The sequence below is a fragment of the Notechis scutatus genome, chromosome 6 (genome assembly GCF_049901735.1).
Source record: "Notechis scutatus isolate UNSWTSFEM ecotype Mainland chromosome 6, rNotScu1.2, whole genome shotgun sequence".
NCBI lineage: Eukaryota > Metazoa > Chordata > Lepidosauria > Squamata > Elapidae > Notechis > Notechis scutatus.
The window spans coordinates 8,831,563-8,858,646 of NC_142014.1; the positions used below are offsets into that span (position 1 = coordinate 8,831,563).

Consider the following 27,084-nt stretch of genomic DNA (forward strand, 5'->3'; position numbering starts at 1 on the left):
CATTAGGGAATATTTTAGAGCTGGTAGAAGGAACTAAGTTTCGGAATGCTAAGACTATTTTTTCCAGCCCTATTACTGCAAATGCATGTTTTCTTTCCTGTACTAAATACTAAGAAATGTGTAAAATGTTTCAAGGTTGAGGTGCTTCAATCTTGGGACAATCTGCTGTTTCAACCTTGAAACATTTTAGTTCTTTAGTCCTTATCTGCATATTAGTGACAATGAACATAATGCCATTGTAAGCTACTGTGTGATACATTCTGTTTCTTTATATAACTGCAGATTTTGACAGTTTATAATAAATGTTGAACTCTATTATGTGCATATTGAAATGTAAGGAGAATTTTTGATTTAATTTCTAAGTTTGAGCTGTTATATAAATGATTGTTATATTTTTTCTGTGAGTTTGCTTGTTTAAGCTTTTTAATACTATAGTTATTATATTATATACAAATGTGTTCATTTTTGGCAAGAATTGCAAAGTTACGTCCAATTAAATATAGAACAGATCCCCCAGAAAATTTAAATGCTATTTCCTGTGAAATTTCAAGAAGTATATTTCATCCATACACATCGTTTTAAATGTAGCATTTAAAACCTTTAGTTTGATAGACACGCATTTGAGATGGGTATTATTTATTTATTAGCATATATTTTTTCTGTTTGAGTTTATATCCACTATATTCACCATATACTAATGCTCAGTATTTTTCAGATGTTCGTTTGCTACTTAATAATGATAATCTTCTCAGGGAAGGAGCAGCACAGTAAGTATTAACCTCTTTATTCAATAACTATCTTTCATTGCATTAAGAAAGGATGACACTATTGAAAATTTCTTTTGAGATATATAGGTAGGCAAGGAAGAGGATAATACCGTGTTTCTCACATAATAAGGCCGGGCCTTATTTTTTTTTGAGCCCCGAAAAAACGGCTAGGCCGTCTTTTCGGAGCGTGACTTAATTCCCCCACTTGCATCCTCGCCACCAGCCGCTCCTAACGGCGATCATGGCCAAGCACAGAGAGCTCCCTACTCCTCCCACCTTTGCTGCAGACACCTTTGGCACCCGCCGCTGTTGCTTTCCCTTCTGCCCATTCCGCCGCCACGTTTGGAGCTGGCGCTTCCGTGTTTGGAGTGCCGCCGCCATTTGGAGCTCCAAACGCGGAAGTGGCAGCTCCAAACATGACGGCGGGCGATCTTTTTATTTTGGTCCGCGCGAAGTTCAAAGCGAGCAAGAGAGGGAGACTGCGATGCCTCCATCCGAGATGGCAACCTCACTAGTGGATCACAACGTGGCTGGAAGCCCGAATCGGCGGGATACGATGACAATCTTTTTGGAGCGAGAGGAAAGGGAGAGAAGAGTTGTGAGGCGTAATTTGCAGGAGGAAGTGGGTGTACCCCACGGCAGGGAGCCCAAGGAAGAAGGGCTGGTAGGCAACGGAGAGCGTCCCGTAGCTCTGGAAGCAGCCTAGAGATGCGCCCGGGAAGAGGCGCAGATGCTGCCTTGTAGTCCCCAAACCAACTGCGTGTGCCGCCTTTAGTTATGTGCGCTCCGCGCTTTGGGCATCTCCGTGTGATCGCGACCCTGTCCTTTCCACCTGGCGCCCTTGCTGCTTTCTGGCTCTTTAGCAACCGGCTTCACATTTGGAGCACTGCCGCTGTTTGGAGCTCCAAACGGCGGCGAAGCTCCAAATGCGGAAGCTCCAAACATGACGGTGGGCGATCTTTTATTTTGGTCCGCGCTAAGTTCAGAGCGAGCATGAGAGGGAGACCTTTTCCACCGGCGCCCTTGATGCTTTCTGCTAAAGAGCCATGTTTGGAAAGCAGCAAGGGCGCCAGGTGGAAAGGACAGGGTCGCGAGTTCACACGGAGATGCCCAAAGCGCCGAAAGAGCACACATAATGCCCAAAGGCGCGTAACTAAGGCGGCATGCAGTTGGCTTGGGGACTTCAAGGCAGCATCTGCGCCTCTTCCCGGGCGCGTCTCTAGGTTGCTTCCGGAGCTACGGGACGCTCTCCGTTGCCTACCAGCCCTTCTTCCTTGGGCTCCCTGCCGTGGGGTACACCCACTTCCTCCTGCAAATTACGCCGCAAGTCTTCTCTTCCTTTCCTCTCACTCCAAAAAGATTGCCATCGTTTCCCGCCGATTCGGGCTTCCAGCCACGTTGTGATCCACTAGTGAGGTTGCCATCTCGGATGGAGGCATCGCAGTCTCCTCTCTTGCTCGCTCTGAACTTCGCGCGGACCAAAATAAAAAGATCGCCCGCCGTCATGTTTGGAGCTGCCACTTCCTTGTTTGGAGCTCCAAATGGCGACGGCACTCCAAACACGGAAGCGCCAGCTCCAAACGTGGCGGCGGAATGGGCAGAAGGGAAAGCAACAGCGGCAGATGCCAAAGGTGTCTGCAGCAAAGATGGGAGGAGTAGGGAGCTCTCTGTGCTTGGCCATGATCGGCCGTTAGGAGCGGCTGGTGGCGAGGAATTCCGGCCCGCCAGGCGCTCCTAACGGCAAGTCTCCCCGCCCTTCCCCCTTATTTTGCATATTTTAAAATAGGCCTAAATTTGGGGGGAGGGGCTTAATTTGATTTTATGCCCAAAAACATGCTGGGCCTTCCTATTGGTGGAGGCCGTATTGTTGGAGAAACACGGTATTCCTCATTGCCCTTTCAAAATTTTACCCGCTGAATTATAATAAATTTGGAATTAAACTTGTTTTAATAAATTATATTAAATTGTTAACTCTAGTTTGTTGAACAGTGTTTTGTATGAGCAAAGTAGGAATGTGAAATTTTTGTCAGTTTCTTGTCAGTACAACTTTTTGCATCCAACCAAACCAGTGATTTTGTTGGATACAAAAAGAAAAAGGAAAATACAGACAGATTATGTATTCCTGCTTGCACATCACTCTAAGCACCTGAGTAAACCAGTATATGATTCATTGTACACTGCTAAAAACAGTATAGTTCATTTACTTATCCCATTCACACAACACGTTCATCTAAAGACAAACAAGTCACATCGTGACTTATCTAGAACAGCGGACCCCAACGCTTTGGGCACCAGGGACCGGTTCTGTGAAGAGAAGTCCTTCCACAGACCAGAGGGGGTGTGGTTTTGTGTGCTGCCTGCATTCCGTGGTGATTAGAAATAAATAGCTGAACTTTGTGCAGAAATTCATATTTGTTTTAGTACTTACTTTAATATGTAGCAAAATCTTATCTGATGTCTCTTTTATTTCTAGCGCATTTGCACAGTATAATTTGGATCAGTTTACTCCAGCTAAAATAGAAGGCTACGATGAACAGGTATCTTTGAAAATATTTAAGTTTGAAAATCATTATTTAGCATATGATAAGAATATGACAGAAGAGAGTTAAGCATACACACACAATGCACATAAATATGTACAAAACTTCTCTGTGGGTATGGCAATGGTCTCATAGCTGGATGTCAAATTCAGCTATCCAGGTGATTGTCTCTGGCATTGCTTCATGCAGATCATCTAGGGGATCAGAGAACGCATGTTGTGAGAAATCTTTTACAATATGCTTGTTTGTATATCACCATCACAATCGCAACAAGGGGACTCTTTTATCCCCACTCATGTAGGGCAGAGAGACTTCTTCCAGTATCACATCTAACTCACCTAATTCAGTTTTATCCAAACAGAGTGAGGCAGGTTGTAACCAGTTGGCTTGGTAGAAGTTAGGCCATAATAAGGTACCTTGGACCATTACTTTTTCCAGACATTAAATTGGGTAGATGTTAAGTGAATGGTTGTTTTCCATGTTGGCCTGCAGGATTTCAATTTTGTGATAGACTCCATAGTCCTGATGAAGGTGGGAGGGGAAGGCTTCTTGTTCAGCAACCTTGACCATAGCCATACAAGAGCTCGTTGTCTTCTAATGTGAGGCAAAATTGAAATATCTTTTTATTAAGTGATAATGCAGATTATAGATCTCACTTTTGGTTAATTATGGAATATTCAGAGGTGTCTGAACAATCTGGTATGCAGCTGATTGGATAAATAAATGGTTTTGGTGCTGCAACGTTAACTTCACAATGTTTGTCTTATAGTCCATTCTAATCTGATTTTATTAATCACCATTATTGAGAACCCTTTTTTCTCCAAATATTGCAACAGACACCATTATAGATACAGAACTTCAAAGAGTTGTATCTGCAGAGGATTGTATCATTTAAATCAGGGGTGTCAAACTCAATTTCATTGAGGGCCGCGTTATGATTGTTTTTGACCTTGGAGGGTTGGGGGGGCGTGACAGTACTCTGCCACTCTGCCAGCCAAAATGGGCCGTGGGGGTTAATTACAAAATGTGGACTTTGCTTTGTGGCATCCACATCCAGCAAGCAAGGAGTGTGAACTGCACAAAAAATACACTTTGGTTTGGCTATGAAGAAATATCCCCAAAGTCAAGATGTAGACTAAATGTAGACTGGCTTTTTAGCTACACATCTTCCCAGAAACACAGCAAATTTTGAAGCTCCAGGTAAAGAGGATTCATTTTAGGATGAGTAACAACAATTTGCACGTTGGAGGTTCCTAAAGTAATGTTGGAAAACTCTATTTTAATGAGGGAGGGGTGCAGAATAGCCCTTCTCTGCCTGAGGGTGTAGAGACCCGGCACCAATCAAAACTTGTGAAGCAACTGATCAGTACTGACAGGATGAGCCACTAGTATATGAAGCAACCTCCACCCCCTTCTAGCACTGATGATGTTACCTAGTTTGGTAATGAAACATCTGCAAAAAAACCCTTCAAGTTCAGAGAGCAACAAGGACCCCATAGTTCAACCCTGAGCTATAATATCTTCTATCAATAAACACTTTTTGGTTAGAGGGATTCAGAGCCTGCCTTATAGGAGATGGCTTCCAGTGAATTTCATTCTAAATTTTGATACGATTTCTGTAAATAAGGAATGTAGAATTATAATGGCTAAGTCTTTGATGCTTTGATGATGATCACAAGAATACAAAGCTAAGGAATAAACAAAAAACAGATTTGAAAAAAGAAAAGGCTCATGAAAGAAAAAAAAAGTGAAAGTGTAAGAGAGAAAGTAGAAAAGAAGGAAAACTGAAAAAGAATGACTTCCAACTTTCTTTGGTACAGATATAAGTAAAAAATATATCGAAATCTTACTCTAACATTAACATTTGTCTACATTATTTCCACAATCCCATATCTAATCATCAAAGCCCCAGATCAGCTTTTAATTTGTTTCTCACAAAAAGTCCAGTAATAGTTCATATCGCTTTAATCATTATTTGTTAAGGAAATCACAACTGATTTATTTAATTGCACCAAACTCTAAATAAAATAGGAATGGAAAATCCTAGTCTAGACCCATGCCTCTCAACTTTGGCAATTTTAAGGTGCATGGATTTCAATTCCCAGAAGTCTCCAGGCAGCATGACGTTCACCCATCTTAAACTTGCCAAGACTGAGAAACACTGATCTGGGAATTTTTCCATTCCTCTTTTACTGGTTCTTACTTACTTGTGAGCAATCGTATTGCAAAATCCTAACTTGGAACCCTACCCCAGAGCAATCATGATGCAAAATCCTCCCTCCCAACCCACCCCAAGAACAAGCACGATGCAAAATCCTCACCCCACTTCAGACCAATCGCGATTCCCTTACTAACCTGCTTTCCACATTCTCCTGAGTGCAGGGCAACAAAAGAAGATCATGAGACTACCAACTAGAAAAAAAAAGTGCAATCAGACCTTCCAACTTCTCAGGTGGGAATAAGATCTTGTGAAGTTAGAAGGTGCGATTGAACTTTTTTTTTTTTAACTGGTAGTCCCAAAGTCGTCTTTTGTTTCCCTGCATGCTGGAGGATGGAGCTGGAAAGCAGCTTAGTGAGGGAATTGTGGTTGCTGCAGGATTTTGCAGGAGGCCATCCAGGCCGCAGGGGCCCGCACCCAGGCCCCAGGGGCACCGCAGGCCAGCACCGCAGGCCAGTCCTTTGCTATTTCAGGCTGGCCCCATGGCCCAGATCCAAGTACCCTGCAGGCTGGATCTGGCCCGTGGGCTTGAGTTTGACACCCCTGATTTAAATGGAGAGAAACGGAAAGGAAGGAAAGTTATCAGTGTTAGCCAGTCACATAATACATTTAATCATCTATTTCTTTTGGTGGAAAAGCTCTATGAAAATAAATACTAATTGATGTTATGAGTTATTTTAATTTTCTATTCAATATATTTTTTATATGTGATGAATATTGCACTTAAAAATTGTTAATGTATACTATGATATCAGATGTGTATAAACAGTACTGTGATTAATTCAAAGAAGTAGAAATATTAACTTTGAAATGCCCCTTTTATAACTTTTTTTGTAGGTATTAATAACAGAGCATGGTGATTTGGGCAATGGGAAATTTTTTGATCCAAAAAACAAGATTGCTTTTAAATTTGATCATTTACGAAAGGAGGCTACAGATCCAAAGCCTCATGATGTTGAAAATGCAATTGAGTCATGGCGAAACTCCATAGAAACAGCAATGAGAGCATATGTGAAGGAACACTATCCAAATGGTGTCTGCACAGTAAGTATCACAATCTGGAAAATGCTTGGATTAAAACTATTATTTAGGTTGCATAATTGATTTTTTTTTTCTGCTTTAATTCATGGGAGATCATGGATATTGTACAAATATAGCTATAATATAGTCATCTTGTTGTGAAATGGCTGAAAATAGATATGGCAACTAGGAATGTTGATAACCAACAGAATTATCAATACTAAAGGAAGAAAACCACTAGCGACATTCTTTTTCAACGGTGCTCATTTTACAGTATACACTCGGATGTTCTATTAGTATGATTATAGAGATGAATGAAATGGAAAATTGTTTTTGCACGTTGTTGCTCATACATCGATCAAACCATTCTCGGGTGGGTTGTGGTGTAATCAAACCAAATCTGGAACATTTTTATTGTTCCAAGTTTTACTTGTGACCCACTTCACAATAATGTTAAAATATAAGTACAGAAAGGTTGGTGTACTTGCTCTGCTTTTGTGTCTTGCTCCGTATGGCCTCTCTGCCAGCCTGTCCACTGATTTTGTTACATACATATCAGCCACCCTATCTATGTCCTTTCCAGTAAATTTACATGTAGTTTTCGATTTAGTACCACAATTGATTTCAAAATTTCTGGAACTAACGCAAGACAGTTGAGTTATGCCCCATGATTTGGATGTTATGTGAATCTGGCTTCCCCCATTGATTTTGCTTGTTGGAAGCCAGTTGGGAAGGTTACAAATGGTGACCACATGACCCCAGGACAGTACAACTGTCATAAACACATGCCAGTTGCCAAGCACCCAAATTTTGACCACATGATTATGGGGATGCTACAACAATCATAAGTGTGAAAACTGGTCATAAGTCACTTTTTCAGTGCTTTTGTAATGGTCAGTAAATGAATGGTTGAAGTTGATGACTATCTGTACTTGTCTCCCTTTGACTGCAACGTATCACCATCTTTTATTTACTATCTTATCTCACTATGTAGAGAATGTTTTAAGCATCCCTAATAGGTAAAAATATTCAAAGAATTCAATAGAATGAATTCCACGGCTATTCTATTTTCAGTGTTTGATAAAGGCCACTTATAAAACATGAGCATAACAGTACTCTATATCTACTAATACTAGTATTTAAAGGTACATTGTGTTCACTAATAGAGATAATACGTAATCATAATCAAAAGCAAGTAGCTGTGTTTAGCCCTAATAGTAATTATGATTTTTACCCATATAACAAATAGTTCATCATAATGCCAAATCATAATGAGTAAAATCCAAAGTTATATTATTGCATTGTGTAATAGATGAATCCAGACATTCATAGCTTAATATAGATGAATTTGTGTGATTCAATTTAGGCTACAATCTGCCAGGAAGTTCATGGGAAAAGTGCTTTCTTTGTTTTTCATTACAGAATAAAGAAAAGAACTATTCTCATTTTATCAGAAGCAATATTTAGCTGTGAATTCAGTGAAAATGTATGATCCTCTATTCCCAAATTTGTTGTTTGGCATGTTATGATTTATTAGCCAATATTATTCTTTAGGTTATTCAGTATTTTGATGGATCCATAAATATACTGTATATTAGCAATATGTTTTTAATGAACACTAATGTCAGTGTCAGAAGGTGTTTTTGTATGATTACAGAGTGAGGAAAGTATCTAAAGTTTGAAGGCTAACATTCTCCCCCCATTTGTGATTCAGGTATATGGAAAAACTATTGATGGACATCAAACAATTATTGTTTGCATTGAAAGTCATCAGTTTCAAGCAAAAAACTTTTGGTATGTATAAACTGTTTTATTTTGAAATAGATTCCAAAGAAAGTTTTATTGGCATTTTTATTTTAGCATGTTTAATTTTAAAATACATGTTCATCTTGTGTAATATCAGTTATTATAGATATATTTCAGTTGTGACACACTAGTTTCCCTTCTGCTGACTCTCCTAAAAGTATCTGACAAGACTTGTTGTAAAGATTCTTTAGTCCTCCGGAGCAATTTTAGGGGACTGGCAGAGGCTTCAGTGAGAGATCAATATTATTAAATTGATCCAAGATTTTGAGCTATATTGGAGAAACATTAATGTGAAATGTGTGTCTCTGTGTGTGGAATTTTATTAAAAATATATGCAAACTGTTTGTAAATAAAGTTTTGCTGCTTTTAATTTAAATACAGTGTAAAGAGTTGAAGATTAGAAAAATCTTTTGAAGAGCTAAAGCAGAAGTCCTTGAAATACATCATTTTGTAGTGATAATTTTCAAAACATAGTTCTCTCTCTTTCCCCCCCTCCCCTCTCCCCCCCCCCCCTTCCCTGCCTCCCCTGTCTCCTTTTATGGATTTGTTTTTTAAAGGAATGGTCGTTGGCGATCAGAATGGAAATTTACTATAACGCCTTCTACCACCCAGGTAGCAGGTATCTTAAAAATTCAGGTATGGCTACCCTAATTTTCCAAAATAATCTCAATAGCCTAATAACATCCCATGCAAATCTGAAAGATAATTTATGTATATTTTTAAAGATTATTTTGCATTTTTCTATTGGATAAGTGTACATGTAATCCTCAACATGACCACAATTGAGCCCCAATTTTTTGTTGCTAAGTGAGATTTGTAAAATGAGTTTTGCCTGATTTTACATCCTTTCTTGCCTCAATTGGTAAGTGAATCACTGCAGTTAGTAACTTGATTGTTAAGCTAACCTGGCTTCCCCATTGACTTTGCTTATCGCATGACACTGGGACACTGCAACTCTCATAAATATGAACCAGTAGCTAAGCATCTGAATTTTGATCACATGATCATGGGGATGCTGCAAAGGTCGTAACTGTGAAAAACAGTCATAAGTCATTTTTTTAAAATATTTTTTTGCCAGTAAGTACATGTCTGGTCACCGATATTTAGGTCTCTCTGAAAATTTCATTTTCCTGGGAGGAAATTGAGAGTAAATAATTGGTGGAAAATGAATCGTATCTCAATCTGCCAAAGATTATTTCTTATTTTGGAAGCCATAAAATATCACTAATATATGCTGCCAGTTTCTGTTTGTAATTATTTTACTGTGAACTTTCTGTGCATAGGTTCATTATTATGAAGATGGAAATGTTCAGCTAGTGAGTCATAAAGATATACAAGATTCTCTAACAGTGACTGTAAGTATCTTTTCCTGTGCATCGGTATAGGAACATTACATATTTTCCATATTACATTTTATAAAAGAAGTTGCCATTATTTTCTTTGTATTAGTGAAAAGTTAGCATGCTAATAAAAATGAACATATGAGCAGCAAAAAGCAACCTGTCCCACCTTTAGTTAAACCCACGGCCCACCAAGGGCCAGCTGTTTCCCGGCAAAAGCCTCCCCAAATTTGGCCTAGTAAAAAAAAAAGGGAAGGGTGGGGCTGCCTTTGGGTCCGTTGGACGCCTCCTAGGCCGTTGGAGCTGCTGCGCTTGAGCCCGCCGAGCCGCTGAGCTGCCCTGTTGGGCTGGCGGTTGGGGGCGGTGGTGCTCCAACGGCAGTGCCCCACAAACCAAGCGGCGGGCCGGCAGGGCGCTCCAACGGCGAAGAACGGGCGGCAGCAGCCACGGCTGGCGGCCAAGCGGGCAGCTCCAACGGCGGCCCACCCAAGCGCGGAGGGCGAGGGGAAAGAACGGGCAAGGTCGGGTCTCGAAGGGTTGTGGGGGGGGCTCTTGACGCCGGGGCGGCTGGTGGCGGGGCCTGATGGATAGGGGGACCCCAAGCGGCTGCTTTTCGTGGCAAAAAAGGCCGGCTTGGTATTCCTGATGTGTGTATGTGTGGCACATAATAAAATGTGTCACAAGGTAATTACATTACTTGTGTCTGATGTTGACGTATAAGTATGACAATTACATTGTCACGTACATGAAACATTTTTGTCATTGTGACTTGCAAAATTACATGTATGTTTCCTTCAAAGGGAACCTTCACATACAAGTAGAAAAAGTACTTAGATCTCTTTCTACAGTTGACTTTATTAACAGAAATTGACAGAAGTAACGCTTTGATCTAGAAACGTGAACAGATTTTATATTCTGAATCATTTTGCCAAACTTTAGCACAGACTATTTGTACTTAAAGCATTATTTCTAAGTAAAATTAATTGTAATGAACTATTTGAGACTTCTTTTAATATACAAGATTCCAAATTCATATTCTATTTCATTTTGAAAGCCTATTTTATTCAATAAAATTATTTTTATAAACAGCTGCTGTTTCAAACATAAAAATAGAAACTATATCTGTGGATTTGTGGTTCCTAACTGCTGAAAGTATGAAATGTAAACATTTTATAAATGAATTAATTTTGAAGAATTTAAACAAGTGGAATTGAAGCTTTTCATGTTAACTTTATTTTGAGGCAAAACAAAGCAATAAAAATTACTTCCATCAATTAAATCATTTAACTGTAAATGAACAGTCTTTTATTTGCTCTAGGCAGATAACTATAAGAAAAGGAGGAAGTTAGTGAAATCTATACCTTTTGGAGCATTAATTTTATGAGTTATGCCTGTGTGTTTTGTGTGTGTGTGCTGTCTGTCTGTCTGTCTTCAAGTAAGTGTTGATTCCTGATGATTGCTCCCGCAGTTTTCTTGGCAAGTTTTCTGAAGTGCTTTTGACACTTTCTGTCTCTGTGTGTGTGTGTGTGTGTGTGTGAATGTATGTATATGTATGTATGTGTATGTTTGCACACACACATGTATACACACACACACACACACAGAGTGCACAATTAGGCAAGTTTACTTTGGAAGATTAATTTTATTTTTGAACAACTACAATGCTTTTGGTCAATCCAAAATGTTAATAAACCTCAAACCTGAATATTTTAAGAAAGTAAAAGCAAAGTTTTGGCTTTCTTAGGAGAATATCTATCTGTGCATAATTATTGGGCAACTATTAGTGTGCAGAATTATTATGCAACTAAATGAAAAATGAAAATTTGCCCATCTCACTTGTTTATTTGCATCAGTTAAAGTGAGAATAATAAACAAACAACTAAATGTACAAATAGACATTACTTACATTGTAAAAAATAAATAAATCACTGACCAATATAGCCACCCTTCTTTTCAATAACAGTCATACGCCTTCCATTCATGGAATCTGTCAGTTTCTTGATCAGTTGATTATCATTTTTATTTATTTATTTATTTATTTTTTATTTTGATTTGTCAATTGCTTACAAGATAATAGGTATAAGTATATACATAGTTATGAATACATGAAATGGGTACATATAAGAAAAATAAAAGAAACAATAGGACAGGGACAGTAGGCACGTTGGTGCGCTTATGCACACCCCCTACAGACCTCTTAGGAAAGGGGTGAGTCAATAGTAGACAGTCTAAGGTTAAAGTTTTGGGGGTTTGGGGAAGAAACCACAGAGTCTGGTAGAGCAGGGGTCCCCAACCACGGTCCGCTGGGAACAACTCTCAACAAGCCATGGCAGTTGGCTTGCTGCCGCCATCTTTTTGATGAAAAGTGCTTCGGTGAGCTTTTCCGGTAGAAAGCTCACCGGAAGCAGTTTTCATCAAAAGATGGCGGCGCCCAGCTGACTGTGTACCCGGGCCGTGGCGTAAAAAAGGTTGGGGATCATTGTGGTAGTATTCCAGACATTGATCACCTGTTGCTGAAGTCGTATTTCCTGCAATCAAGTTTGGTGCGGTGAACCATGAATTTGTATCTATTGTGTGCTCTTGTGTTGTTATGGTTGAAGCTGAAGGGTAGCAGTATTGTCTGTGGTATTGAACAGTTTACATCATCAGCGAAGAGAACGCAGTTGCTCTTAATATGATCACAGAGGTAATTTATGTAGAGTATGAAGAGGTCCTAGAACACTGCCTTGGGTACACCACTATTGACAGGTACAGAATTTGATAGGACACTCCCAATTTTGACCATTTGTTGTCTGTTTGACAGGAATGCTTCTATCTAGTTATGCATAAGATTTTAGTTTTAGGAGTAGTTTGTTGTGTACCACTGAATCAAAGGCTTTACAGAAGTCTATGTAGATTGCGTCTATTGCTTTGCCCTAATCGAGTTGTGTAGTCCATATGTTTTTGCAGTGTAAAAGTTGCAGATTACAAGATAGTAGGTTGTTTGTCTCTAAGTGTAGGATAATGGATTGGTTAATAATTGATTCCATGACTTTACAGGTGATGCAGCATAAGGGTATTGGTCTGTAATTTTCAACTAGGCTGGGGTCTCCCATTTTGAAGATGGGGATGACCGTGGCTTGTGACCATAATTTTGGCAAGGAGCTGGTCCTGAAAGATTTTTCAAAGATTATGCTTAGAGGTTCGGCTATGGCAGTGGGTAGCTTTTTTAAGAAGTAGGCACATATTCCGTCCGGTCCAATAGATAGAGATGGTTTTAGATTGCGTAGTGCTTTTTCAACAATGTCTTCTGTAAAATCGATATGTATTAGATCATTGTAGTTCGACTAGGAAATACTGGGCATGATCCATTGCTGTTTACAAATACTGAGCCAAAGAATGTGTTAAAGAGGTTGGCTTTAATGGTGTCATCGTTGCAGTCTTTACCATTAGGTCCTATCGGGTGGGATGGACCTTGAGTCTTTTAGTTTATTGTTTACAAAATTGTAAAAAGCACGGGTGGAATTGGTGCGTAGAAGGTTTTCCTCTTGTTTAATGTGATAATTGGTGCATTCAGTTTTTATCTGGTGGCATAAATGTTTGTATCGGCTTTTGAAGTTGGCAACGTGACCAAATTTGTTTTGTTTTTGTGCAATTCATCTTTTTGTGCAGCAGCAATGACAGCTTGAACAACTGTTCAAAGAGGTGTACTGTTTTCCTTCACGGTAAATCTCCCGTTTAAGAAGGGCCCACAAATTCTCAATAGGGTTTAGGTCAGGTGAGGGAGGTAGCCATGTCATTATTCTTTCATCTTTAAGGCCTTTATTGGCTAACCACGCAGTGGAATACTTTGATGCATGTGATGGAGAATTGTCCTGCATAAAAATCATGGTCTTCTTGAAAGATGCAGACTTTTTCCCGTACCACTGCTTGAAGAAAGTGTCTTCTAAAAGACACTTTTAGACACTTTAGACACTTCTAAACCTTCTGGCAGTAGGTTTGGGAGTTGATTTTGAGTCCATTTCAACCTGAAAAGATGCAATTAGCTCATCTGTAATAATGCCAGCCCATACCAGTACTCCACATCCACCTTGCTGGCCTCTGAGTCGAATCTGCTCCATCAAGAGTCACTCTCATCTCATCAATCCATAAAACATTTGAAAAATCTGTCTTCAGATATTTTTTGGCCCAGTCTTGCCATTTCAACTTGCGTGTCTTGTTCAGTGGTGGTTGGCTTTTTTCAGCCTTTTCTTACCTTGGCCATGTCTCTGAGCACTGAACACCTTGTACTTCTGGGCATTCCAGGTAGGTTGCAGTTCCGGAATATGACAGCACTGATTTGATTCTTCTCAAATCTTTGGCAGTTCATGTACATGTTTTTTTCTCAACATGTTTCTTGCGATCATGTTGACTATTTGCAATAAAATGTTTGATGGTTCTGTGATACCTTAGCAATTTCAAGAGTGCTGCATCCCTCTGAAAGACATTTTATAATTTTTGACATTTCAGAATCAGTTAAATATCATTTTTGGTCCATTTTACCTGAGGAAAAGAAGCTGCCTAATAATTATGCACACCTTGGTATAGGGCCGTGGTGGTGAACCTATGGCACGCATGCTGGAAGTGGCACGCAGAGCCATTACTGCTGACACGCGAGCCCACGCCCAGAAAAGGTTTACTGTGCATGCACGCGTGCTGCCCATCCAGAAGCTGATTGTTGGGTATCTGGCACGCATGCATGGTGGCACAGCATGGGGCAGGAGACATGTGCACATGCGCAGAAGCACATGGTGTGCAGGGGAATCACACGTGCATGCGCCAAAGTGTGCAGCGTGGGTCATGCAGGTTGTGTGCACATGCGCAGGGAGGATGGGGGCCCTGTGCACATTGCCTTCTGGGTGATGGCATGCAAGTGCGAGCGCACAAGCATGAGCGCAATTATCGGCACGGGAGCCCAAAAAGGTTAGCCACCACTGATATAGGGTGTTGATCTCCTTAGGCCACACCTTCCCTCATTAACACATATGCACATCACGTAATACACTTATAATCATCTAAGCATTCAAATTTATACAGCTTGGAGGTGGAAAATATGCATAAAATGATGATATGGCCAAAATGCTTGCTTAATAATTGTGCAGAGAGAGAGAGAGAGAATTTGTGTGTGTGTGTGTATGTGTGTGTGTGTCTTAAGTTTTCGCGGGTATTTACATGTATGGTATTCAGCTTTGTTCGGGTATTTTCCCACGTCATTATAGTTGTGCTTTTAAAGTTGTAGCAACGTTTCGGCAGAATCTCATCTGCCATCATCAGGTTTCTATATTGTGTTCGTCTGTGAGTCAGACTTTCACAGCCGTTTCTGTTTTAAATTTGGGGCTAGTCTACTGCTGTGCCAGAATGGTTTCTTCTTCATCCTGATTGGTTGGGAGTCTTGGTCTGTGTTTATTGGTCTTGGAGTTTGCTGTGTTCTGCTTGATTGGTGTTTCTAATATCTTCTGTCTGTTTTGTGGCTTTTTTTGTCTTGATTGGATGGCAACATTGTGTTTCCTGTACTGGAGGCTTTTAGTGCGGCTTGGCTCCGAGTAAACGGATGGCTATCATGTATTAGGAAGCTAGGTTTCATCTGGGTGCCTGGTTGGGGTGTGTTTGAGCTGGAGGTATCAGGGGGGGATCTGTTTGTGCCCAGGTGTTTGCCTGGCTTGTGGTGTGGAGATTTTTTTGTTTGTGAGTGCAGGCTTCCAAATAATTGACAGTCTGGTGGAATCATCTCTTCTATTCATGCTTTCAAGTCTTTTTTCAATCTCTATGGCTTCTCTGATAGCCACAGAATTATGGCACGCATGTGTGCATGTGCACAACTCAAGTTGTGAGTGGTGGACCAATGTGTGTTGCTCAACTTATGCAAGTTGAGCTGTGCATGTGTGCACACCAGCCAGCAGCTCGTGTGGCCTGGTTCCAAATAGGGCATGTGCCAGAAGTGGGCTGCATCCGGGGGTTGGGCACCCCGGTTTAAAGGTACTCCATGTGAAATACATTGCAGTCAGATAATTCTTGTAGAATATCCAGTGACTGTCCAAAGTTATAATGGCATTGGACAAGGGAACTTACAACCATTCCTTATAGTTGCGACTGTCACAATGTCCCTATGGTCATGTAATCATGATTCAGGTACCTGGCAATTGGCTCACAATTACATAACTATGGGACATTGCAACCATGTGAGATTCACATAACAGTGGTCCCTGGAACTGCCAAAACTATTGCCATAAATTGGTGCGTTACCTTGTTGCTGGTTCCAATTACCATTGTTAAGTGGAGATAACCTGGAGTCTATACCTATTACGATAAAGCTTGTTAATCTGAATGGGTAATAATATTACTTTGAGGCTTTTCTGCATTTCTTACATCATCCTCTAGATCAGGAGTGTCAAACTCATGTCATGGCAGCGTCATGTGACATATCAGGACTTTTTTCCCCTTTTGCTAAACCGGGTGGGCATGATCAGCGCATGATGGATCCAACCCGTGGGCCGGGAGTTTGACAGCCCTGCTCTAGATTTTATACTGATAAAAGTGTCACAATTTAACAAAATATCTACTCTCTCTTTAATTTGTGTACTGTATTTGAAATATATGATCTTAATAGTGATAGTTATCTATTTATGGTAGATTTAATTCAGAAATGTTTTCTTTTTTATAGAATGAAACCCAAACAGCAAAGGAATTTGTGAAGATTGTAGAGGCTGCAGAAAATGAATACCAGGTATCATGGAATTTTATAAGACTACTGCATATAATCTCAACTATTGTTCTGAATTTTACTGGGCAGCTTTTATCTTGTTCCTTTTATATTATATGTTCAAAATAAGATGAAAGGCTATTAAATTCAAGATGATTGCAATACATAGAATAAATTTACCAAGCATATACATGACAGAAAAGTATAAGAATCAATGTGCAACCATTGAGGATGTGATCACAGAGAGATAACATTTGGCAGATCACTTATTTGCAATAACAGTATTGTGAACACTCATCAATATGGTAACAGATGACATGGCAGATAACCCTATTCAATCCAAACTCCAATATTCTTTTTTTTCCCAATAAATTTTTATTATTTTCCACTAGTACAAATTTTAGTTATTTTTTTTAACAGTATTGACATCCACATATAATATTATCTTATACTTTAACATCTATTCGTACCTATCTTAATCTATATTATCCTTGTTTATCATTAATCATCAATACATATTGCCTTTCTATTACAGTTATTATACATCCTTAATATTGTCTTATTCTTTTAACATCTATTCATATCTATCCTTAATACATATTATCCTTGTTTATCATTAATCATTAATACATGTTACCTTTATATTACACTTATTATTGTACATCTTTGATCCTTCCGTCCTATTATATCTTGTTTGTCACTTTCTTGAGAATTCTTATTCAATCATCTTTTCTAATTCTTATCTCCCTTTTTCTTGCCACATGTACCATCTATGCCAAACCGAGTAATATTCTGATTCTTCTTTCTCTCTCATTTTAAGTGTGAGCATGTCCATTTCAGCACAGTCTGCTATTTTTTGTATAATTAACTTTTCAGTTGGGGTCCTCTGCTCTTTCCACATTTGCGCGTAAGCTATTCTGGCCACTGACAATATGTCCAAAATTAAATATTTTATCTTTTTGAATAATCCCAAGTAGATAGATTTCCGGTTTGAATTCAGTTTGGCCTCCGATAATTTCTTGTGTCCAATTCCTAATTTTATTCCAATAGGTCCTGGCCTGAGGGCATAGCCACCACATGTGATAGTAGGTACCATCAGCTCGTTGGCATTTCCAACATTTTGGATTGGCGTTCGGATATACCTTGGCTAATCTTGTCGGGGCTAAGTGTCAGCCTCAAGATCTCTTCTACATCTTTGATCTCTTCTACACCTTTTCTACTGCTATGCTCACTACTCTCTTTCGGCTGTCATTAGTAAGGGGAGGGGGAACTGGAGGGGAAGAAAGCTGGAGGTGTTACATTCCTGTGCTGTGGATGAGAAGGAGGAGGGGAGTATAAATTCTTGTCTTTAAGTTTCTATTTCCTTGCTTAGCTTTCTTTCCTTTTGCGCAGCTGCGAAGTTTTATCAAAATATGTCAAGGTCAACGGACAGAGGCCTCATCACCACCTGAAGATGCCCACATGATCATATTCAGAACTTTTAATTGGAAGAGTCTTTTGGACTTTGGGGGTGGGAACAATTCCATCCCTTTGTATATGTGATCTGCGCGGCAAATTCTTTAGATTCAGAATCTTCCTGTAGCTTCCACTTTGAAATTTAGTAAAAGAAAAACTTTGCTCTAACCATTGGAGTCTGAGTGTTTCTTTCTTGGATTTTGAATGGAGCACAGACTGACATTAAGTGCCACCGATAGAACATTTTATATAAATTTTCCTTGTATGTTGCGGCCGTTGTTAATTTATAATTTAGACTCAATTTTTCCCACTCATCTAAATATATATTATAACTGAAATTCTGCGCCCATGCTATCATTGTATTTTTTACTCTCTTCTTCCATTCTGAAATCTAGCAAGTATCTATAAGCTTTGGATATAAATTTTTGGTCTGGTCCAATTAATATCTTATCCAATTGATTTTGTCCCATATCAAATTCAAATTCTTCTGAATCTGTTTCGTATCTGTTTTGAATTTGGAGATATGGCCACCAATCAATTCCTTGTTCTTTTAATTCTTGATTTGATTTTAGTCTCCCTTGGGCATCTAATAAATCCTTGTATTTTATCGTTTTACCTAAATCTAGTCTGTTTGGATGTATCATGACCTCCATAGTTGACAACCAGCGCGGTATTCTTGTGTAGTGTTTTTTTTATTTTTCTCCATCTTTGTAGTAATGAATCTCATATTTGATGTCTATTAAAATAAGCTTGTGTTTTGCCCTTTTTCTCCCATAGACACGCGTGCCAACCTTCATGGAAGTCATGACCTTCTATCCTTAATATTCATTTATCACTTAGTTTAACCCAATCCTTAATCCAATTCAGTATCGCTGCTTGGTAATTTAGTTCCCAGTCCGGTAGCCCAAAACCACCTCTGCTTTTACTGTCTTGCCTCAATTTTAATTTGATGCGTGGTTTCCTACCCACCCAGATGAATTTTGTTATTATTTATTTCATTAAAGAAGATTTTCCCTAATTTTATTGGGATCATCTGAAACAAATACATTAATTTAGGTAGGGTATTCAATATTTTCAATATTGCTACTCCGCCGAGTATTGATAATTGTAGTTTCACCCATGTTTCTAATCTTTCCTAATTTGTCCGATTAATTTGGTGTAATTATCTTCTTTTAGTGATGAGCCTCTGGCAGATAGCCATATTTCTAAATATTTTATTTTGCCCCCCACTCTGGTCTCAATTTATTTTGTATCTCTATTTTATGATTTGCTGTAAAATTTTTGATTATCAATTTGGTTTTATTTTTATTTTTAATCCTGCCACTTCCCCAAATTTTTCTATCTCCACTATCATTAGATCTTCTACAATGAATACAAGGTCATCCGCAAAGGCCTGGACCTTGTATTCTTCATTTTTAATTTTTATACCTTTTATTCCTGAGTTTCATCTGACTGCAGTAAAGAAGTACCTCTAATGTTAGGATAAAAAGCAGAGGTGATAGTGGGCACCCTTGTCTCACTCCTTTGCCTATCTCAAAATTGTCTGTACGTTTGCCATTCATTAATATACTTGCTATTTGGGTAGAATATATAGCTTGTAATGTTCTTACTATATTAGTTCTGAAATTAATTCTCGTTATTTGTTTTAGCATGAATTCCCAATTAAGGTTGTCGAAAGCTTTTTGTGCATCTAGGAAAATCAGTGTTGCCTGTTTTTCTGGATGTTCTTCGTAGTATTCTATTGAATTCAAAACTATTCTAATATTATTTTTAATTTATCTGTTTGGTAAAAAGTCATTCTGGTTGGAATAGATAATTTCACTTAGGCTTGTTTCAGTCTTTCTGCCATAATTGTCATAAATATTTTGTAGCCTGTATTCAGTAAGGAGATTGGTCTATAATTTGAGATTTCTTGTTGATCGGTACCCTCCTTCGGAATTAGGGTGACATATGCCAGTACTTTGGTAATTTCGCTTTTAGTAATGCCTCATTGTAGATCTCTAATAATATTAATTCAATTGTTTCATACATCTTGTTGTATATTTCACTAGGGAACCCATCTGGTCCCAGAGTTTGGTGTTTTTCTGCTTTCCTATTGCTCTTTTAAGCTCCGTTGGTGTTATTTCTCTGTTTATTACCATGTTTCTCCAACAATACGGCCTCCACCAATAGGAAGCCCCACCGTGTTTTATTGGCATAAAATCAAACTAAGCCCCTCCCCCCAAATTAAGGCCCATATTAAACACGTGAAATGGGGGGGGAATGGCCGGGGGGGGCTTGCCGTTAGGAAGTACTTTTGTTGCATGCCCGGATATGGTGCTGCCTGTGTTGGTGGGGCACTTCATATCGGGAGACCTTCCATGACCGTTGCTTTCCCTTCTCCCTTGCTGCCGCAGCGTTTAGAGCAACGCCGCGGCATTTGGCGCAGCCATATGCAGCCAGCTAGGGCTCCTCCCTGCAACCGGAGCCCTGCGGAGACACTTGGCTTCAGGCGCTCCTGTCGCCACGTCCCTTTGCCTTCGAAGGTAAAGGCAATTCTTTTAAAAACGTCACCCTACTACAACAAAGCCTCCCCTGCCCAAGAGGGCAGCCCAACCCCACATGGGGAGGCGAATCTCCCGGGGCCGCAGTGCAGGATCGGCCCACCCTGGGAGAAGCACCCAGCCGCCATCCCTGCCTGGCGCCGGGCAGAGAACGAAGAGCTTCATCTGGGGTGCCCAGCACAGCTGACAGGCGGGCCCTCCTTCCCAGCAGCAGAGCTCTCACCAAGGCAGCGAGCGCTTCCCCGCCGGACCCTCCGCTCATCCCACCAGGGCCGCGCCGGAGCCATGTGGGCTGGGCAGAGCTGGGAAAGCGAGCCGCGGGTGCGTGTCCGCCTGCCAAGCGAAAGACCCAAGCTTGGCTTCCTTCCCAAGTTCCTCCAGCCCAAACCCGAAGGGGCCACCAGGAGAGGCCGCCCGAGGCAGTGATAGCGCCCACCCATCCGTGGACAGGGAGGAAAGGTGACGGCCTGCACCGCGTCCTCCGAGCTGAGCCCCGCTGAGTCAGCGCCTCTGCCTGATGCCCATTCTGCTGCAGCATTTGGAGCTGCCAGCGCATTTGGAGATGCATGGGGACGGGGACGGGCTGGGCGAGGGGTGGAAAGGACGGGGGGCTTCGGGCTCTCTCCGCCGGCCAGGGAAGCAGCGCTGCCATCACCTCGCCTCCCTGTCCACGGACAGGTGGGCGCTATCACTGCCTCGGGAAGCCTCTCCCGGTGGCACCTTCGGGTTCACGCTGGAGGGACTTGGGAAGGAAGCCAAGCTCAGGTCGGCCCGGCTCTTTTGCTTGGCAGGTGGGCGCGCACCCGCGGCTCGCTTTCCTGGCTCTGCCCAGCCCACATGGCTCTGGCGCGGCCCTGGCGGGATAAGCGGAGGGTCCGGCGGGGAGGCGCTCGTTGCCTTGGTGAGAGCTCTGCTGCCGGGAAGGAGGGCCCACCTGTCAGCTGCGCTGGGCGCCCCAGACGAAGCTCTTCGTGCTCTGCCCGGCGCCAGGCAGGGATGGCGGCTGGGCACTTCTCTCGAGGTGGGCCGATCCTGCGCTGCAGCCCCGGGAGATTCGCCTCCCCAGGTGGGGTTGGGCTGCCCTCTCGGGAAGGGGAGGCTTTGTTGTAGTAGGGTGTCGTTTTTAAAAGAATTGGCTTTACCTTTGAAGGCAAAGGGAAGGCGGCGACAGGAGCGCCTGAAGCCAAGTGTCTCCGCAGGGCTCCGGTTGCAGGGAGGAGCCCTGACCTGCCACACGTGGCTGTGCCAAACGCCGTGGCGTTGCTCTAACGCCACGGCAGCAAGGGAGAAGGGAAAGCAACAGTGGCGGAAGGTCTCCTGATACGAAGTGCCCCACCAATGCCGAGGTCAACATCCAAGCTGTTGTCGCCCACCCACCCGAGGATGCAAGGGGGGGAATTAAGTTACCCCCGAAAAGACGGCCTAGCCATTTTTTCGGGGGTCAAAAAAAAATAAGGCCCGGCCTTATTTTGTGAGAAACATGGTATTTCTTTTTGTTCTTCTGAAATTGAATTCAAACTGTTTTCTTCTAAATATTGTATTATCTTTTCTTCTTCACCAAAATAACTTAACGTGATGTGTGTTTTTTCCTTCATTTGGCAACAGTTATTTCCTTCTTTGTCTTTCAGTTGTTGGATTATTTTTTTCCCTTTTCTACTTTTAGTTTATGGGCTAGCCATCTGCCTGGTTTGTTAGCTGATTCGAAAAAGTTTTGTTTTATAGATTTTAGGTTTCGTGGTCTTTCTTCTAGGAATGTTAAGTTTAATTTATGTCTAGTCTTCATTCTTTCTTTTTTAATTATCTCAATTCTTTGGCTCCTTTTGAAGTCTAGTTCTTTAATTTTCATCTGTAGTTCGTTTTGTTGTTTCTTTTCTATCTTGTTTTTTCTAATTATATAAGCTATTGATACCCCTCTCATAAAAGCTTGTGCTGTATCCCATAAATTCTGCAAATTAGTGTGGTCCTTTAAATTTACACTGAAAAATATTTCTATTTCATTTTTTTGTATATATTCTTTTAGGATTTGTGTGTTTAGCGTCCATCTCATTTTCTGTTTCCTTTGTCCTTTCCAGCTAATTTTTAATGGGTTGTGGTCTGCCAATATATTGGGCATTATTTCTACTTTGGATATTTTGTTTCCAGTTGTCTTATTTGTCCACACCATATTCGGGACCACGATTGGTGGGGGTTTGAGTAGAATGCATACTCTTTTTTATTTGGGTGTCTTTTCTGCCATATATCCTCTAGGTTAGTTTCTTGTACTAAGTCAAAGAATGGTTTTGGTAGACAGTTCTCCCCCCCCCCCTTTTTTTTGTTCTTTGCCAATATAATCTTTTTCACTATCCACTATGGCATTAAAGTCCCCGACCAAGCATACATTAGCCTGTCCTGTCTCCACTATTTTATCATATAATTTTTGGTAGAACATTTTTTGATTCACATTTGGTGCATATATTCCCACTAACAATACTTGTTTTTGTGATATCTCCAGTTGTACCATTAGGATTCTGCCCTGTTCTTCTGCATAAATTTGTTTTGCATTCATCCCCTTTTTATATACATAGCTACCCCTCTTTTCTTTTGATTTGCCAATGCTACATACAATTCTCCTAATTTTGGGAATTCCAAATATTTACTCTGATTTTTTTGGATATGTGCTTCTTGAAAGCATATAATATCAAAATTCTGTTTTGTTAATTTTGTTAACATTAGCCTTCGCTTGGTCAGGGAATTCAATCCATTGATATTTAGTGAAATTAATCTAATTTCTTCTTCCATCTTATTAATAGTAGGTCTGACTTAGTCTTCTATTGGTCCTTGCTTCTCTCTGGGGTCTTGTTTGCAGTCCTTCTCTTCTTGGTCTATCACTTTCTTCTTTATCTCCTCCTTCTTGTTGTTCTTCTAACACTTCTTGTTTTTGCTCCTCCTACTGGTCAACTTGGTTCTTACTTCCCAGTTCTTCCTTACTGCTTGTTTCTTCTTCTACTCCCGCTAGCTGTTCATACAATTCCTGTGCTTTTTCAATGGCATCTATTTATATTCTTCTCTCTTGCCAAGTCACAAGCATTTCCTCTGGCACCAACCATCTGAACCAAATACACTGTTTGTTTAGAAGTGATGCTAAAAATTTATACTCTTTTCTAAGTTCCCTCACACAACTTGGAATTTGTTTTAAAGTCACTATTTCTTTGTCCTTAAATGTCATCGGTTCGTCTTTCGTCATCTTGTAGACAATGTCTCTCATGTTTTCCATGCAAATCTTACATGCACCTCCCTTGGCAACTTGTTTCTTCTTGCATAATTCGTATGCACTGAGTAGACCTTGTCTAATTCTCTTGTGATTTCTTGCTGGTCTCGTTCTAATGCTTTTGCGATTAGTTGTGCTATCATGGCTCCTAGATCATCTTCTTTAGTTTTCTGCACGTTTTGGAATTGTAGGTAGAACGCTGCACACTCCATCTCAAGTTGAATTATTGAGTCCTCCAGGTCTCTATTCATTTCTATCACTCTCCTGTCCATTGCTTCCATTCTCTTTTCTGTTTGCTGCACTTTTACCTTTCTGCTCTTAATTTTCTGTTCGTTCTTTTCCAGTGTTTGTTGTATTGTTTCTATTTTTCCATCAAGTTTCTGGATCTTCTGCCCTTCATCTCCCCCATTTCTGTCTTCAAATTGATGATTTTCAGACATTTTCTGACATTTTCTCTTGCACTTTCAACATCATTTCCTGGATAGATATCAGGGTCGCTTGCATTGTTTGCATACTTGCAGAGTTATTCGCTTTATCCACAGCCAGCGTCTCTTCTATTGTTTTCTGTCCCAGGGATGTGATGGATATTGATGAACTTGAAATTGATTTCTTTCCTTTTAAGGTGGTTGTTGTGGTTGTCATATTTCTTTATTATATAATTCTTCCCAATTTACCACCCACAATTTACTTCTATCCACTTTATAGTTGTTAAGCTAATTTTTCTCTAGCAAAAGGTATGAGGTTTTATGTTATTAATACTACAAAACAGTGGTAGAATACTAAATTCCAAAGAAGAAAGTAATATTATGTAGAGGAGGTATCCTTTAAAATAAAATTTATATCCTATTTTAAACCATTTTAACTTTAAGTTCTATATGTTCTATCTGTTCCTTCTGTTCATTCAGTTAAATATGTTAGACCTCTAATCGCTCTTCACCAATATTAATTTCTAGTAATACTATTTTTATATATACACAGTCAAACAATTTTCTTAATGCCTATCTATTTGTTTAAATTATTAAAAGTTACTAAAAAGTTACTCTAAAAGTTTTCTATGATTCTTAAATATTCTTCAATTCCTTATTAATACTTAGTTCTGATATTCACGATTAATCAGTTCCTTCTACTAAACGTGTTAAACATTAATCATTCTTGTCCCAAATTAATTCCCAAAATTAATTAACTAGTTAATCAGATAATATATTATACATTTAGATCACAAACAGTTCATTAATCTAAATCATCAATTCATTTAACATTCAACAGTAGCACTTATTCAACTTTTTCTTCTTTCTTTCTACGGATCTAGTGCTTCGTTCCTAGTAATGAGTCTTTTGCTTTGTCATCCATTATTGCATCAGCTGCTTTCTGGAATCAAGATGATCGTCTCATTATTCAGTCCAACTTAAACCAGCTCTTTTAGCTGTATCTTCTTTCTTCTGATCGTCCCCACACTTTTATCCTCTATCATTAGTCCCCCTCTCTCCGTCTTTCAGTCTCTCTCTCTGATACTCAAAAATCCAATGCAACGCTACTGGTAACACAGTCCCTTTGGCTTTAGCGTCTTATTTTAAATCCAATGCTCTCCCTGCCGGATCACCGCTTCTCCGCTGGGCTTCCACCCACGCTCCGAGACTTACAGTTCTGCCAATCTGCTCTCAGTTCGCTCCTCACCAACAATCACTCTTTGCCTCTACACAATTGTTTTTAGTTTAGTTGAATTTCAATACTGCTGTCACTATTTTTCCTTCCTCATACGAAGTGCTCGCCACGACTTCGGTCAGCTTCTCATGGCTGATCACTCACACGCTGGTGTTTCCGAGCTTTCCCTACAGCGCAGCAGACAGTCGCCTTCCGTCCGCTTCCACCTTGGGCTGTCTCAGATTTTCACTGATCCCTCCAAGATCTTTGTGCCCCTCAAGAGGCCACCAGACGTGCAGATTGGGGCTGAAAAGACGGAGACCATTCTTTCCTCCCCACACTGCTGCAGCGCCGCAACTGGAAGTCGCCAAACTCCAATCCACTATAGCTTGCTTGATCCTCTTTTCTCCACTGTTGTATGATACAGTTGATTTAATCTTGAGTTCTTAATTTTAACAGATGCTGAGAAAGGAATGTTTCATCTTGTTTAGTTTACTTTATTGTCATTGCACCTAGTACAACGAAATTAAATGCCCTCTTCAGTATATATTATAACTCTAAAAATAAAATACAAACACACATCCTTCACCTTCTATACGATTGAATTGAAAACCCGATATTGCATTAATATTGCACTATACAGTGGAATTCAGTATAGTTACTGCCCTGGGATAGAAGCTGTTTTTCAGCCCTATTTGTCCTTGTTTTTATTATTCTGTACTGTCTGCCAGATGGTAATAGTTCAAAAAAAGGGTTCCCACGATGAGATGGATCTTTGAGAATGTTTTGAACTTTCTTAAGGCAGTGGGAACTATAAAGCTCTTCCAAAGAGGGGAACCAATGATATTTTGGGCAATGACATTAACCCTCTGGAGTGTTTTCCTATCTGCCACTGTGCAGTTGGCAAACCATACACAGGTGCAGTAAGTTAAAATACTCTTTATGATGCAGCGGTAGAAGGTCACCAGCAATTTTTCATTCAGTTGTTTTCTGAGAAGTCTCAGGTAGTATAATCTCTGCTGGGCTCTTTTGACCAGGGCTGCAATGTGGGCACCCCAGGTCAGGTCCTCTTTTATGATAACACCCAGAAATTTAAAATTAGCCACTTGTTCCACTCAGTCTCCATTGATAAGCAAGGGCTGGATATCTGATCTATTCCTTCTATAGTCCACTATAAGCTCCTTAGTTTTATTGGTGTTAAGGGCCAAGTTATTGTCTCTATACTACAAAAGCAACCAGTCCACCTCATCTTTATAGGCAGACGCATCCCCCCGGAGACGTGTCCTTCCACTGCTGTATCATCTGCAAATTTAGTAATATTACTAGCATGAGTGGGAATTCAGTCATGCACATAAAGAGTATAGAATCAACACGCAACCCTGTGGTGTACAGTGTTAAGAATAAGGATTGAAGAGATATGATTACCTAATCTGACCCTCTGAGAGCAGCCAGACAGGAAATCCATATTCCAAAGGCAGATTGAATAAGAAAGTCCAAGATCCAATGTAAAAGCATTCTTGATACTTGACCTTAAAAAATTATAATAAATTATATTTATAATTATAAGATATAAACTATAATTTTTTCTCAGTGAGGTAATATATTTAACTCTATTATTGTTAAAATATGCTAAGGTTTGATTTACAGTATATTATGTTTTTATTTAATCTTAGAATATCAAGTTTATCTAATAAAGATATGGAATAAAGTTTTAGAACATAATGATAAAGTATACAGTTGGAAATGTGTTGCTTTATATCAACAAATTGTCATTCTTTAAGAAATGTTT

General features: G+C 40.1%; 1 protein-coding gene across 1 annotated transcript in view; it reads left to right on the plus strand.

Moving 5' to 3' along the window:
* The window catches only part of CAPZA2 (capping actin protein of muscle Z-line subunit alpha 2), a 41,339-nt gene that overhangs the window by 12,044 nt on the left and 2,211 nt on the right, over positions 1 to 27,084 (plus strand). The window contains exons 3-9 of the mRNA XM_087969331.1: positions 716 to 767; positions 3,241 to 3,304; positions 6,363 to 6,569; positions 8,260 to 8,339; positions 8,909 to 8,987; positions 9,635 to 9,706; positions 16,371 to 16,433. Coding sequence (XP_087825457.1) covers positions 716 to 767; positions 3,241 to 3,304; positions 6,363 to 6,569; positions 8,260 to 8,339; positions 8,909 to 8,987; positions 9,635 to 9,706; positions 16,371 to 16,433 — 617 coding nt within the window. The remainder of the gene's footprint in view (positions 1 to 715; positions 768 to 3,240; positions 3,305 to 6,362; positions 6,570 to 8,259; positions 8,340 to 8,908; positions 8,988 to 9,634; positions 9,707 to 16,370; positions 16,434 to 27,084) is intronic.